This window comes from Mytilus edulis, chromosome 4, assembly GCF_963676685.1.
Source record: "Mytilus edulis chromosome 4, xbMytEdul2.2, whole genome shotgun sequence".
NCBI lineage: Eukaryota > Metazoa > Mollusca > Bivalvia > Mytilida > Mytilidae > Mytilus > Mytilus edulis.
The window spans coordinates 80,497,866-80,511,494 of record NC_092347.1 but is presented as its reverse complement, the minus strand read 5'-3'; the positions used below and the strand labels follow the sequence as shown (position 1 = coordinate 80,511,494).

The 13,629-nt window shown below is 30.6% G+C and overlaps 1 protein-coding gene across 11 annotated transcripts in view; it reads left to right on the top strand.

Annotated features, from left to right (window-relative positions):
* Positions 1-11,856, top strand: part of LOC139520677 (zwei Ig domain protein zig-8-like) — a 65,658-nt gene extending 53,802 nt beyond the window's left edge. For 5 of the 11 annotated variants that reach the window (XM_071313536.1, XM_071313539.1, XM_071313540.1 and 2 more), the window contains 6 exons: positions 2,427-2,637; positions 3,458-3,484; positions 5,559-5,582; positions 8,370-8,660; positions 9,120-9,143; positions 10,307-11,856. In XM_071313536.1, the coding sequence (XP_071169637.1) occupies positions 2,427-2,637; positions 3,458-3,484; positions 5,559-5,582; positions 8,370-8,660; positions 9,120-9,143; positions 10,307-10,449 (720 nt within the window). In that variant the 3' untranslated portion in view covers positions 10,450-11,856. Of the gene's footprint in view, positions 1-2,426; positions 2,638-3,457; positions 3,485-5,558; positions 5,583-6,640; positions 6,692-8,369; positions 8,670-9,119; positions 9,144-10,306 lie in introns of all 11 variants that reach the window. The other 6 variants (XM_071313544.1, XM_071313543.1, XM_071313534.1 and 3 more) reach the window with 5 other exon arrangements.
* The last annotated feature ends 1,773 nt before the right edge of the window (positions 11,857-13,629 follow it).

The following is a 13,629-nucleotide window of genomic DNA, read 5'->3' as shown; positions in this document are numbered from 1 at the left end:
GTGCAAATTGACTGCATACGATTTTCATATACCGAAAGTAAACAACAAGAAGGTAGGGACGTGTACAGAATCAGAAACATTGTAGTAATAACATATGACGATCAATGTTGAACTACGAAAATCATTTACATATGGCGTATTTACCTATGTAATCATCATCTAATTACTTTTGTCTAATTGCATATTGTCCAAATAATTGATTGTTTGTTGTATTGAATGCGAAGCGACGCCTGATAGAGAATAGGTTGTTTACATAGGTCATCTATCAGTATCAGTGTCTGACAAATATGTTGCAATACACAAACGCCAGTTGTTCCCAACATGACATCGGAAGTATGTTAATAACTGAATCTGTTACTTTATCCTATTCAACTATTTAATCCTTCGCCTTTTCTGTGGTTTAAGGTCAAAGATATTTTGAAAATTTATCTTTGTAAGATGAATTAAAGATTCTCGTTGCCACTGCAAAAATTGTTTTCATGATAATGCAAATATGAAAAGCTATGCAAAATGAACTCTCACAAAATCTAGAAGTTGCGATAAATATGCAGTATTGTTTTCAGAACTAAATTATGGAAATCTTTCTGCCAAAAAATCGGGAATTAACTGAAAACAAAATGAAACCTTCTTGAGAAAGGCTAAAACTAAAAAGATTAAAAGCCATGGATGTATAAATACGTTTAGAGCTACTTGATTAAAAGGAACATAACAAGAACATAGTATAAGGCCAATTTTTCTTGAGGTAATTGGAACCTCAGTTTTGAATCCAATTCATTATTTAAGAAATAAAAACCTGTATAAAGTCATGTCAGTTGACAACTAAGCTGATGATACTCTCGGAAACTAGACTACTCGTCTGGCAAAGTACATTGTAAAATAGTTATTTGAAAAAATAAATAAATACAGAATGATTTGACCAGGGACATTGCTGCATGGGCAATTTCCAAACATTGATATTAAAAATATGAATACTATTTAAATCAAATATGCTCATAGTTTTTATGAACAATATTTATCACAATTCGGTTCAAAAAAAGTGATATGTACTTTCGAATATTTATTCAAAATTATTACTTTGAAAAATAAGTGGTCTAATTATATTAAATTAAAGAAGAGTAAACATTTTATAGATGACAAATGTTGTGGTAGATTTTTGAATATTGATGGAATCTAGGTTTGATTAATAATATTATTTAGAAGTAAACTTAGAGTACTCTTTTGCGACATTCATCATGCACTTATAACTTTTGAACACGGAAACGGTATGGTATATTAAAATAAACAATGAACTTTACAACCGTTACAAGATGTCACAGTATAATTTTCCTAATTATTCATGTCTTGGTTAGACTTGTTGGCCTTTTCCAATCCAGCTGGTTCTTTTAACTATTGGCCTGACCTCCTGACTAAAATGTATATTATTTTGAAACCACTGTTTTTTTTTATATGTTTTGTAAATAGAAGCACATTCATGTACATATTTTGCACTCTCTCTGTACCTATGTATTTGCAATGGTTATATATTAGAATAAAGATATTGATATTGACCATTTCCTGGGGTTTTCCCGTCTTGTTGGTATTTTTTATTATTGCATACTATCCATTTAAAGGCCTTTGTAAATGATGCTGGTCATTTGTTATGGGGTCCCATGCATCCATTACATGGCCTTTCCCATACCAGGATTTTTTTTATATCAAGTCTGCATCAAGTTTCGATTTACCATTGCATATTTTCGTTCGTTTCTAAAAAAATATGTTTATTTACGATGATACAGTAAAACTGAATAACTGATTTGTACACATTCATTTATGAAACTAGTATCAACATAATCGTTTGATTTAAATAAATTATGATCATCACTAATCAGGATATCTCTTACCAAAGTAAAAACCATAAATCTTTCACTGAATGAGTATGAAAATGATGCTTCTAGAATAAGGAATAAAGCGTTTCAACCAAGCTGCAGATTTGAAAGGAAGTTCAAACGCAGTCAGAATAATGTGACTAGGTGGGGACAGGTTTTAAAGAGAAATATTGCATTGTGAACTAGAACGTAAAAAATCGACTCAGCGTGTCTGTCAAGTACGAAGTAGTTTCCATATTCATATCGCAATAACATATTCGCTTCCGTAATATGCTTTTATAAATTTAGCTTACTGCTTGACGGTTAACAATGCCAGGATAACAAGACTTTTGTCTGCTACACTATAATTAAACAACACATGACTGTTGAATAACTTCATATCAACATTTAGTAGCCTAAAAAAATAATCATCACTAAACAGGACATCTCTTACCGAAATAAAAACGATAAAACTTTCACTGAATGAGTTTGAAAATGATGCCTCTAGAGTTAAGAAAATGAAGTAAAAGACGTATGCTGTTTGATTCTCCTGAATGGTGCACTTTTGTTTATTGATTTTAGGTTATCTGGAAGAGAGTTGACCAAAAGCATGCTTTAACCATAGGCGAGTTTGTGTTTACAACTGACGAACGACACAGTGTAGACCATTCTGACAAAGGTTATAAATGGAATTTGGTTATCAAAGATGTCACTAAAGCACACGCTGGTCTTTACGATTGTCAAATAAGCACTAAAGAAGACTTGGTGAGGAGAATAAGACTTTCTGTCACAGGTAATAACTTATTAATGATTATGCTTTATTGAACAGTTACTTTTACAACCTATGAATATTTTAATATTCAGCGAAACAAACGTCTTTTGGTAATTAATGAACACTCATTTGAAATTTGAGCCAGTTAGTGAATAGCTCAAATGAGTTTCAAAATTGGAAAATACTACGGTTAACTTCATGCATCCTCTCCTTGGTACAGTTATTTTTGTTGGTTTCAAATTTCGTACTTTCGGTTTGAAATCTACTCCAAAATAGTAGTACAAAGTAAAGAATCTAAAGCGTGATCTTTTTATATCAGCACGTCAAGTACCTTGAGCTGGTTTTCTGGTTAGCTACAAACATTCCCTGCTCGGTTATAATTATTTGTCCCCCTTGACGAAGGGGAAGATATTATGTATGAGTAGTTATATATAAATTGTTCTTCTCATAAATGATTTTGAGTTTGTAAACATATTAAAACAAGTTCAACTATTTTTACTGCTCTTGTCAAAATCTGTTAATAAAAATGTTCATGATAAACCAAACAACTATATTAAGACCGTGTGTTGCAAAATATACAGAGTCAATACAAGGCAAGTGTCTGCATTTACTTACTCTACATTAAACTGCTAAACTTAAATCAACAATAACCATGATAACAAAAAACTGTAACTATATAAACAACTTCTATTAACCAGAAGTGCTAAAATCCTTTACAAACATATTTTGTTTCTAAAACTCACTATTTGTTTTACACATAAAGAGCATGTTTAGCTGGTCGGTGTTAATGTATAGGTTAGCCTTATAACTCGTGTGATATCTCAAAATCTTTTATTTTCAGATCCTCCTCCAGTGGAAGAAACAAGAGGTAATTTATGTCTTATATATTTTTGGAACATATTTCGATGTTAGTTGTCGTGAATAAAAGACTTGTGTAGTTTGTATGTTAAAACATATTCTCATCTAATTTATACCTACATATCTACATGTATAATGCTTTTAGTAAGACAGCTCTGAATTTTCAAGTGCATGTATCAATGCATTACAAATATACAAATGTAATGAACATTGGTATATTTTTCTAACTTATTGATTAACTTAACCCATATGTCTGTAATTCGATGACTGCAGGTTAGTTTTTTGTAAAGTTGAATGTCTGGTTTGGCAAAAATCCTGAGATAATTGCATATGGAGTGTTGGAATATTATTTTCAATTATAAAAAGAGTATTATATAATTGACACGAAAAGAACATCAATTCTAATGTCATCTAAATAATACTCATTTTGAAAATTTTCAATACTTCATAATAGGTTTTTAATGAAAATTTTAAAACTTATTCAATTATTGTGTTTTTTATGCCCTTTTGACATATATATTCGTACATTAAATCATTGCATTATTTTATATATTGAGTGCGTAGATATTTACTTTAAAACCTTACATGTAAGAATGGGTCAAATCTAGGTGCAATGAAAAGCGTTTACTATTTATTTTGCGATCAAATACAAATATATTAAAGAGAAAGACAGCCCCGTTTTAAATGTGGTATTAAAGTTAACCTCATTTAAATATAACATTAACTTATTTGATTATACTGTTAGTATTTTAAGACCACTTTTAAAGTATATGATATAATTTTATATAACCTTTAGTTTAAGATAAATCCTTTAATCAGTCAAATAATTTGCATTTTTAGTTATCTTTACTCTCTCATGAAAATACATTAACTTTCAAATGTTTCCAATATACTGGGTGGTTATGTACACAAGGCACCCGAGGACAATTCCATAAAAACTAACTAAATTGATGATTTGAAATGAATAAAACCGCCATTATTGAAAAACAACAGTTTGTCATTTTTCTTCGTTGCTTTTGCGAAAATTCAAAATTTTCCTTTTTTTGATTTTTAAGTACAGAATGTTTTTTTTTATACTTATAACAAACATAAATGACTAAGTATTCCCCAGGTTGTCTTGTAAAATTAAAATTAGAATTATTTTAACTTGTCATTCCTGGGGAGAATACCTTTCAAATTAGTATTTTAAAATCAATAATCAAATATCACATACTTATTTATATTTGCACAGCCTACTTTGCCCTCGTTGTCGGGTAAACTGTAAAAGCGTTTTGTATTAATAAAACAGAAAAAACATGGCAACACGAGAGATTCAGTTGCATAAAACATAAAACAATAAGCGCATCTGGTGCAGTTAAATTGGTGTCGTTGAATCAATATTCTTTTTATCAAATTAAAAAAGAACAGCCATAGTAGTTGAATAGAATCAAACTACTGTCAAGCTAAATATGTTAAATAAAGCTACAAATTTAAGGCAGGAAGAGACACAACGTTTTATGAAACTTTTGAAATGATTCTTTGTGGATTTTGTTACCTAGTTTATTTTAAAGTGCTGCACTAGCATATCTCAAACGAATTTGATCATTATTATATTCTTTTTATCTGTTAATATTTTGGAAGAGTTTAACGACTTGTCTATATGATAAAGCTTACAAATCGCATGGTAAAATGATAAACTATTGTGAAAATAAGTATGTTGCATTGTTGGTACATTTCGATTATCTTATCAAAAAGACAATATTAAAGATACCGAATTCCAATGAAAATTCAAAACGTAAAGCCCTTTTAAAAAAATCAAAAGCTCAAACACATAAAATGAATGGGAAAAAAACTATCTCAAAATAGTTTGCGCAAAATAAGAAGAAATGTTGTTGCTGATCATATCATATTACACTAATAAGATCGTGCAATATTATTATATTGTGACCTACTTAATATTCCTTCTTGTAACGGAATATGAAACGTAACGTAACAACAATATGCATTTTTATCATGTTATTAGTAGTACCTTTACAATTGAGCGTTACTAGTAGTTAAAACTGTAACCCGCAAATGATACAATAAATATACATATTTTATTTCAGAGAAGAAGACAATATTTCGTCCAGGTACACACTCACGTACTAATCGCATTAGTTTATATTTACTAACTTTGCAACTAAGGACCATCTTGCTCGTGAATTTACACTCATATATGTACCACTAATTAATTTCATTCTTAACTCTTTACTCAAAACAGTTATTTTAGCACTTCTAACCATCCTTTAATAGAAAATAGAATAGCTGCATTCAAAGCTTTCCAGTAAAAATGTATTAATCAGTATTATAATGGCAAAGTCTACTCCTTATGATGCGCAGCCCCAAATATCATTCGAATTGACCGATAATATAGGATGTGCAAATTGCTACGGTTTATGGTTTCAGAAGAAATGCAGATATCATGAGGGAGCAAACGGACATACGTGTTTCTCGTTTCTCGTTTTGATATAAATCAGACCGTTGGTTTTCCCGTTTGAAAGGTTTAACACTAGTAATTTTTGGGGCCCTTTATAGCAAGCTATTCAGTGTGAGCAAAGGCTCGGTGTTGAAGGCCGTACATTGACCTATAATGGTTTACTTTTATAAATTGTTACTTGGATGGAGAGTTGTCTCATTGGCACTCATACCAAATCTTCCTATAACTATAAAACAATTATTTGAAGAAGCCCATTTCACTTGGAGACGCTATTGTAATTATACAATAAAGAAATACTTACACGCGTGAATATGTTAACGCTATCATCTGATCTGAAATGTTTGGAATATGTGAATCAGTATCGTTGCGTTATCAATGTTATATTTCTTACTTTAAGAAGCCAATAAAAAAACAAGAAATAAAAACCAAGTAGCAATTTATTCTTTATCATTAGTATAGATTGTTATAAAAACTTTCCCCCGATATTCTGTTTAACAAAATAACAGTCGTTATAAACATAGACTGGATATGTCTTCATTCGTTTTTGATGCGTTTTGTTATTTGATTTTGCCATGTGATTATGGACTTTCCCAATTGATCTTCCTCTAAGTTCAGTATTTTTGTAATTTTACTTTTTTCAACAAATATCAACTGTTTTAGTCAATGATTAATGTTCAAGCCGTAAACTTTTCTTTTTTATTTATTATGCAGCTACTGTTTTCCCAAATAGCAGTTTTACTAAAAGCCCACGGAATCAATCGGGTATAGTTAAACAATGCATCTTGGTTTTTAAATTTAATGTGACACTTGGAATTATTTAACAGAATTTTTGTTGTTAAAAATGAAACCCAGTGATGCATGATTTTCTTAAGTTTCAATAGTAAAGGATAAAATTGAAAAAGAAACTTGATTTGCTAATTGAATTTAACAGTAACAAGATATTATAAATAAGCAAAAAAAAACCTTCCATATCTCTATTGGACATAAATCTGTTAGATATTAATATCAAAAGAGTTTCAGAGGACTTTATTAAACCTTCTCCTTTTTTATGCTAGAGTTCTGATTTTACCAGGAGTTCAGTATTTTTGCGATTTAACTTTGTAATAGAAAAACAAATTTAATTGAGTTTCGTTAACGTGCTATCATGGTAGCGGTAAAATAATGAATACATATTCGGAATTAATTCTTTTTATGTATATGTAAATTCGATACACATATCCTTTTTGATGGAATTTTAATTAATTTACAAAATGGACATTAAAAGTCCTACACCCTTTTGTATAAACTTTAGAAACTTTTTGATATTTAGTCTATATCTTTTTTTATAAAAAAAAATCCACAAAAAACAATTTCATGCACATCGTCAAATTTTAGCTTTCCTCGAAGTAGTTACAATTTTGTAGTATAGCAAGAAAATTTATGAAACGGGAATTTAGAGGCAATATATTCTTTTCAAATTGTGGCTGAAACTTAAACCCGCACATACCTTTCATGTTTGTCTGTCTTTTTATAATATTAACAGCATGTCGTAATTTTAAACTGATTTCACTGCATGCTATACACAAAACACAAACCATCAGGTTTAGTTTTTAAATTATAAGGGTTGCATCCGAAACAGGTTTGTTATAGTATTCAATAAAGGCAACATTAGTATACCGCTGTTCGAAATTAATTAATCGATTGAGAGAAAATAAATCCGGGTTAAAAATTATAACCAAGGGAAACACATCAACTATAAGAGGAAAACATCGAAACAACATAAACACTGAAGTGAACAAAAAACAAACGACAATGCAACACACACAGAAACGAACTGGAAAGATAACAACAATAGTGGATTGAACCTGGTTTTGTTGCTAGCCAAAAAGTAAAATGAAAAAATACCGAACTCCTAGGATAGTCCAAAAGAAAGTCCATAATCAACTGTGTTCGCTTTAAACTTGGTTCAAAGCAATCAAGCACAAAACTAAACACAACAGCTATAAGTAAAATACTATATGATTCGAACTCGCATTGTCTTGTGAGTTTCTTTAAAATCGTTGCATTCTTGTATCTTAATCTCATATGCTCATTCATACATGGTGAGTGTTTTAAGATAACGCACTTGCACTGCGTTTTTTAATTACCTAAAACACTAAGCAAGATTGTCGCTTTTTTCTTCAACAAGACGGCATAACGTATTTTTAAATACTTTTTGGTATTGTAACATCTCATAAAATAACCACTCCTTTGAAACACGAAAATCTCTTAATGAAAATAAAATAAAGAGAAGGAAAATGATGGAAATTCGAAACTTATATCATTAAAAAAATATAGAGATCTAAAGAAGCATCAGAATTTGTTTATTTGCCATTAAGGTTCCTTTTAAGTAATAATATCCACCAGCTCTGCATGTTAAAATTTTGGTTTCCTGTTTTAATTATTTATTTTTTCTTTTAAGCAATACATATATCAGGGCCAAATTTCACAGAGAAAGGTGAACCTATCCGCATAACATGCAACGCAACTGGTGACTCAATGACTCCAGAGCATATGGATTGGTTCCATAATGGATTAAAATTACAGCAAAACATTGATGCTGGTATACTCATTACAGAATTTAGACATAGTGAAACAAAAACACTTTATAGTGTGTTAGAAATAGCCAAGAGTACGATGAAAGACACTGGAGTATATATCTGTAGGAGTTCGAAAAAAGACGTTGATAGTCATCATGTTGTCGTCTTAAATGGTAAGTTGAGTAAGTAAATGTAATATATGTACTACAAAGTGTTTATTAACAATGACATTAATTCTAATAGAAGGAAGATGGCCTAGTTATTCTGTATCACCTTTTCATGAATGATATTTGAAAGTGAGATGATTGTAGTTCATCCTTAAACTTAAAACATTGAAAATAATGTAGATCTAAATGCTAATGATATGAAAGCCTTAATTATTTGCTCATGACTTTATTGAAAGGGTTAAGGCTAGTCTTCATTTTAAATTATGATTGTTCCGTTAAAACATGTACAAACACATTTTACTAAAATCATTGTAGAAGGAAAAGGTGGCGAATAATAACCGTAACTGTTCACACTATCTGCATTACGTAGTTCTAGAACATACATATAGGATACGTCTAGTATATTTTAGATACTTTAAATACATATGCTTGAATCGAATATAATTCTTTTATTCTGTTTTTTAGCTGATTCAAGTCATGACAAACGTGGTGAGTATCTTTTGACTCGTACTTTTTCACGTAATTTGTGAACTCGTTAGGGATGCTTAATTAAAAAAGAAAATAATATTCGCAAACAGTACAATACTGTGGTAGCTAAAACATAACGACTCACTTATGGTCTATTAATCTAGCTTCATGAATTGGTAGTGTAGTATTACTAGCATCATGAATCGATGATACACAATATTTTGTTTCTTCCATTTTGAAACTAAGAAATAATTTGATTACGGAAAATGTAAAAATCGGTGTTGATAACTATTTAAATGTAATATTCAGTTACAAATATAAGTTATGGAATCTGATGTACAGTAGTTGTCGTTTGTTTATGTAATATATACGTGTTTCTCGTTTCTCGTTTTGTTTATATAGATTAGACCGTTGGTTTTCCCGTTTGAATGGTTTTACACTAGTAATTTTGGGGCCCTTTATAGCTTGTTGTTCGGTGTGAGCCAAGGCTCCGTGTTGAAGGCCGTACTTTAACCTATAATGGTTTACTTTTTAAATTGTTATTTATATGGAGAGTTGTCTCATTGGCACTCACACCACATCTTCCTATATCTATGGTAGCCTATGAGACGACTTTAAGCATTCAAAAGATATAAACAGTTAAAGGTCACTGTACAGATTGCAATAATGAACAATCATACCAAAACTCCTTTTTTTCATATTTACCATAAAGTTAAAATGTGACATAACACAAGAAATAAAGGCCTGACTTATGGCAAAACACTAAACGGAAACAAAATATGACAGAAAAATATTATTTGCCATTTAATTTTACCATTCAAAGTTTATTTTATGGATAATCATGATCAGAGTCATGCCAAATATGTTTAAGCTAATTTGAAAATAAGAATTGTGGTTTGAATGCCAATGAGACAATTTCCGACAAGAGAACAAATGACACAGACATTAACAATTAAAGGTCTTCGTCCGGCCTGCAATCAATAATAAATAAAACCTATAACCGAATAATATGAGTAACCGTAATCCGGCATCCGAACACCTCGTCAAAATTTCGAAAGAAAATGTATGAGGTTAGAACAGGAGGTATAACAAGTCTATCTTATATCTAATCTGTATTAAAAATCTAGATTTCTTTTCAAATATTGGTATACATTCTTAAACTTTAAAAAGATATTATTTTTCAGGTTTTCAAGATAAAAAGACTGTTGTGAAATCATCTCATTTGGATAACCCGGGTAACAGCGCGTCAAGTGTGAACAGACGTGTTCATTATTTAATGTCAAACTGTTTATTATTATTAGTGACTATACTCGCTCATAACCGGTAGCACTGTACGGGTACTTCTATACATAGGTTTTAATCCAGTGTGATATGTAATATAATTTATCAAAATAGTGTTTTTACGATTGAGACGTTTGTCTTTGTAAGATGTATATAGTAAAATTCTTATTCATCGCTTTATAAAATTGTATGTTTTTAAGATGGTAGTTCGGTACCGGAACATGGGTAATGAAATGAGAGATTCCAAAGTGTGTGTTTAAACAGATAAAGAAGATAGATATTTTTTGAAAAGATGAATAATTGAAAGACAGTACCAAACATATCAGTTCATTCATACATAGATGGTCGCACATGTACAGAAATATATAATAACAAACGCTAAGGGTTTATTATGTTTACTTCTTTACCACATATCTATGTTTTCTTCTTTTCTTCCCTTCAACACCGGTTCTATTTTACAACGAACGTGCTTTTAAAGAGGGATACTATTTCAATCTATTCAAACGTAAGAAAGTATCAATTGATATTTTTAATAATTATCTTAACAACTGAGTTTGATATTCGTATTCATATACTTAAGAAATGTGATTGTTACTGTCTAAAAAACAGTGAATTTAAGCAGTGATTTACAACAATTGATTGTACTTCCATCTTGAACTCATAATTTAATCTTTGTACTTTCCACTATTATTTCTGGTCTTAAGAAGGTTTAGTGCTGATTTTTTTGTTCCAAACATATGTTTCCAAAAGAAAATAATCGAATATTTAATAGAACCCTGTTCTTTCATTGTTTTTCTTCAGCGTTAAAGCAACATTAACGATGGTATTAGATAACACTTTAGAATTGAAAAACTAAAAGGATCACGCTTTCAGCAGCAGTTATTTGCACTATTTAGCATACTTGATGTTGAATCGTCCTACTTGCTATGCATTGATCTGGACGGGATTGCATGTTGGAATTGTTAACAATGTAAAATCCATTTGTATAAGTACATCACATTCAAAAGATCCAATATAAAGTTATCAGTTTGCACTTCAACAATGGTTGAAAAGTTCATGTATAGAAGAACCATTCTATTTGTACGGTCGATATAGGTTTATCAAATGACCATAATATGTTGTGACAATGAGGGATTAATATTCATGAACAATCACACTTAAGGACAGAATCTTCTGCCATTTAAGCATGTGCGTGAATACAATGTGAAACATATGCAAAGAACTATTTATATGCAATTCCATAATTGAAATAACTGATGACACAATGCGTCATAATAACTTTTCTCGGTTGTCAATATTAAATAAGTTTGTATATCTTATTTTTCATTATTTATTTTATCAAAATTTGCATTGTAAATATCATAAATCTAAAAGTGATATAGTGCTAATATTAGATTTAGCAGTAATTCGTGTATGTTTTGATCGACAAATACTAATAAATTTGTTTATAGAATATTGATTTATATATGCAACGTATATTTAATATCCAATAACTAACGCTGATATCAGAAAACTAAAGAAGATTACAGAGATGATGAAGTGTCAATTATTTAACGAAAAACGTATAGAAAAACAATCATCACAGATACAAACCTTATAATTTGGTACGCTTTCGTCTACATCAGACTAGTCATTGACGAAGTTGTAGTGAATTATTAACCGATAATTCCGACAATGTATGCAAAATACGACTGAGATAGGTGATCATTTTTACCCGTTGTTCATTGGTCATGTGTGGATTTGATCTCGTTGGCTATCATAATCATTTCCTTTTATGTTATAAATATATTGTCAAAGCCAGGAAAAAAGTGTCAATTAAGCAAAATTGAAAATTTCACTTGTAAGTTGCAAAATAAACTTATAATAAAACGCATATCTCCAATATATATTCTAGTGGAAGTCCTTTTAAAAAAGATAAAACTTAAACTTTATCAATCGATGCGACATTGAGACTATGCAACCACCAACCAGATCACGAAAGCGACCGTATAACACCTTATTGACAGACGTTCTTTCTCATAACATTGCTGGAGTATTTTTTCGTCAATGGTATACCTCTATTAGTTCGGTTGCCAGTATAAAACAAGTTTTGGTTCAGTTTTCGTACTTTGAACTGCCACTTTTAAAGCAGTAACATATAATCTTTCTCACCATTTAACGTTCGCAATAAACATCTTAAGCGCATGAACATCAATAACAGAGCTGTGCTCCTTACACCAAATTTATCCATGAAGAGTTATGGTGAAGAACCTAGGTTATGCGTCGTTGTTCACGTTATATTTCATAGTTACTATATGTGCTTCCTTTTGGTTGCAGTAATATAGTTATCAAAGGTATCAGGGTTATTATTTAATACACTAGACGCTTGTTTCGTCTACATTAGAAATAAAGCTTCACTTTAAGCTCTCGCTTTTCAATTTTGTTCGCTATTCGTATTTGTAACTGTAATTTTCCAAACAATTTGCCATTATAATTACTCTTAGAGTCACATTTATCGTAACCACATACACACCGACACATACACAATATGACTTTTTTGTTATGTCTTCATTGACACTTTTGTTCTATCTATATAAAATTATTATTTACGGTAAGCATAAATGGTGCATCATTTAGCCCGAGCGTTAAATAGTCTGGTATTTTCAGCTGATATCTTTATTTGTTTGCATATCTGACTGTCATGTTTTCCAGTTAGGGTTTGCATACAAGAAACTCATGTGCAATTTTTGAAATTGATTTACTTCAGACATGTGTTAGAATATTTAAAAAATCTTTGACGAGACATATGAACTGTACTTTCCTCATATATCCTGAAAAAAAGTGTTCGTTATGCTCTACAACTTTGTACTTATTTGGCTTTATAAATATTTTGATATGAGCGTCACTGATGAGTCTTGTGTAGACGAAACGCGCGTCTGGCGTACTAAATTATAATCCTGGTACCTTTGATAACTATTATACGAATTTGTGCAGTTATCATATATATGTCATAGTTGACCATGTATGTCAGACTGTTTTACGCCCCACATAAGGGCATTATGTTTTTTGGAATATGCGTTCGTTCGTCTATCTGTCCGGCTTCAGGTTTGTGGTCATGGCAGTTTTTGATTAAGCGGGAGTCCTATCAACTTGGAACTTAGTTCACATGTTCCCTGTTATATGTTCTTTCTAATTTAAATGCCATATTAGAATTTTGAACCCCCAAATTCACGGTTCACTGAACAAA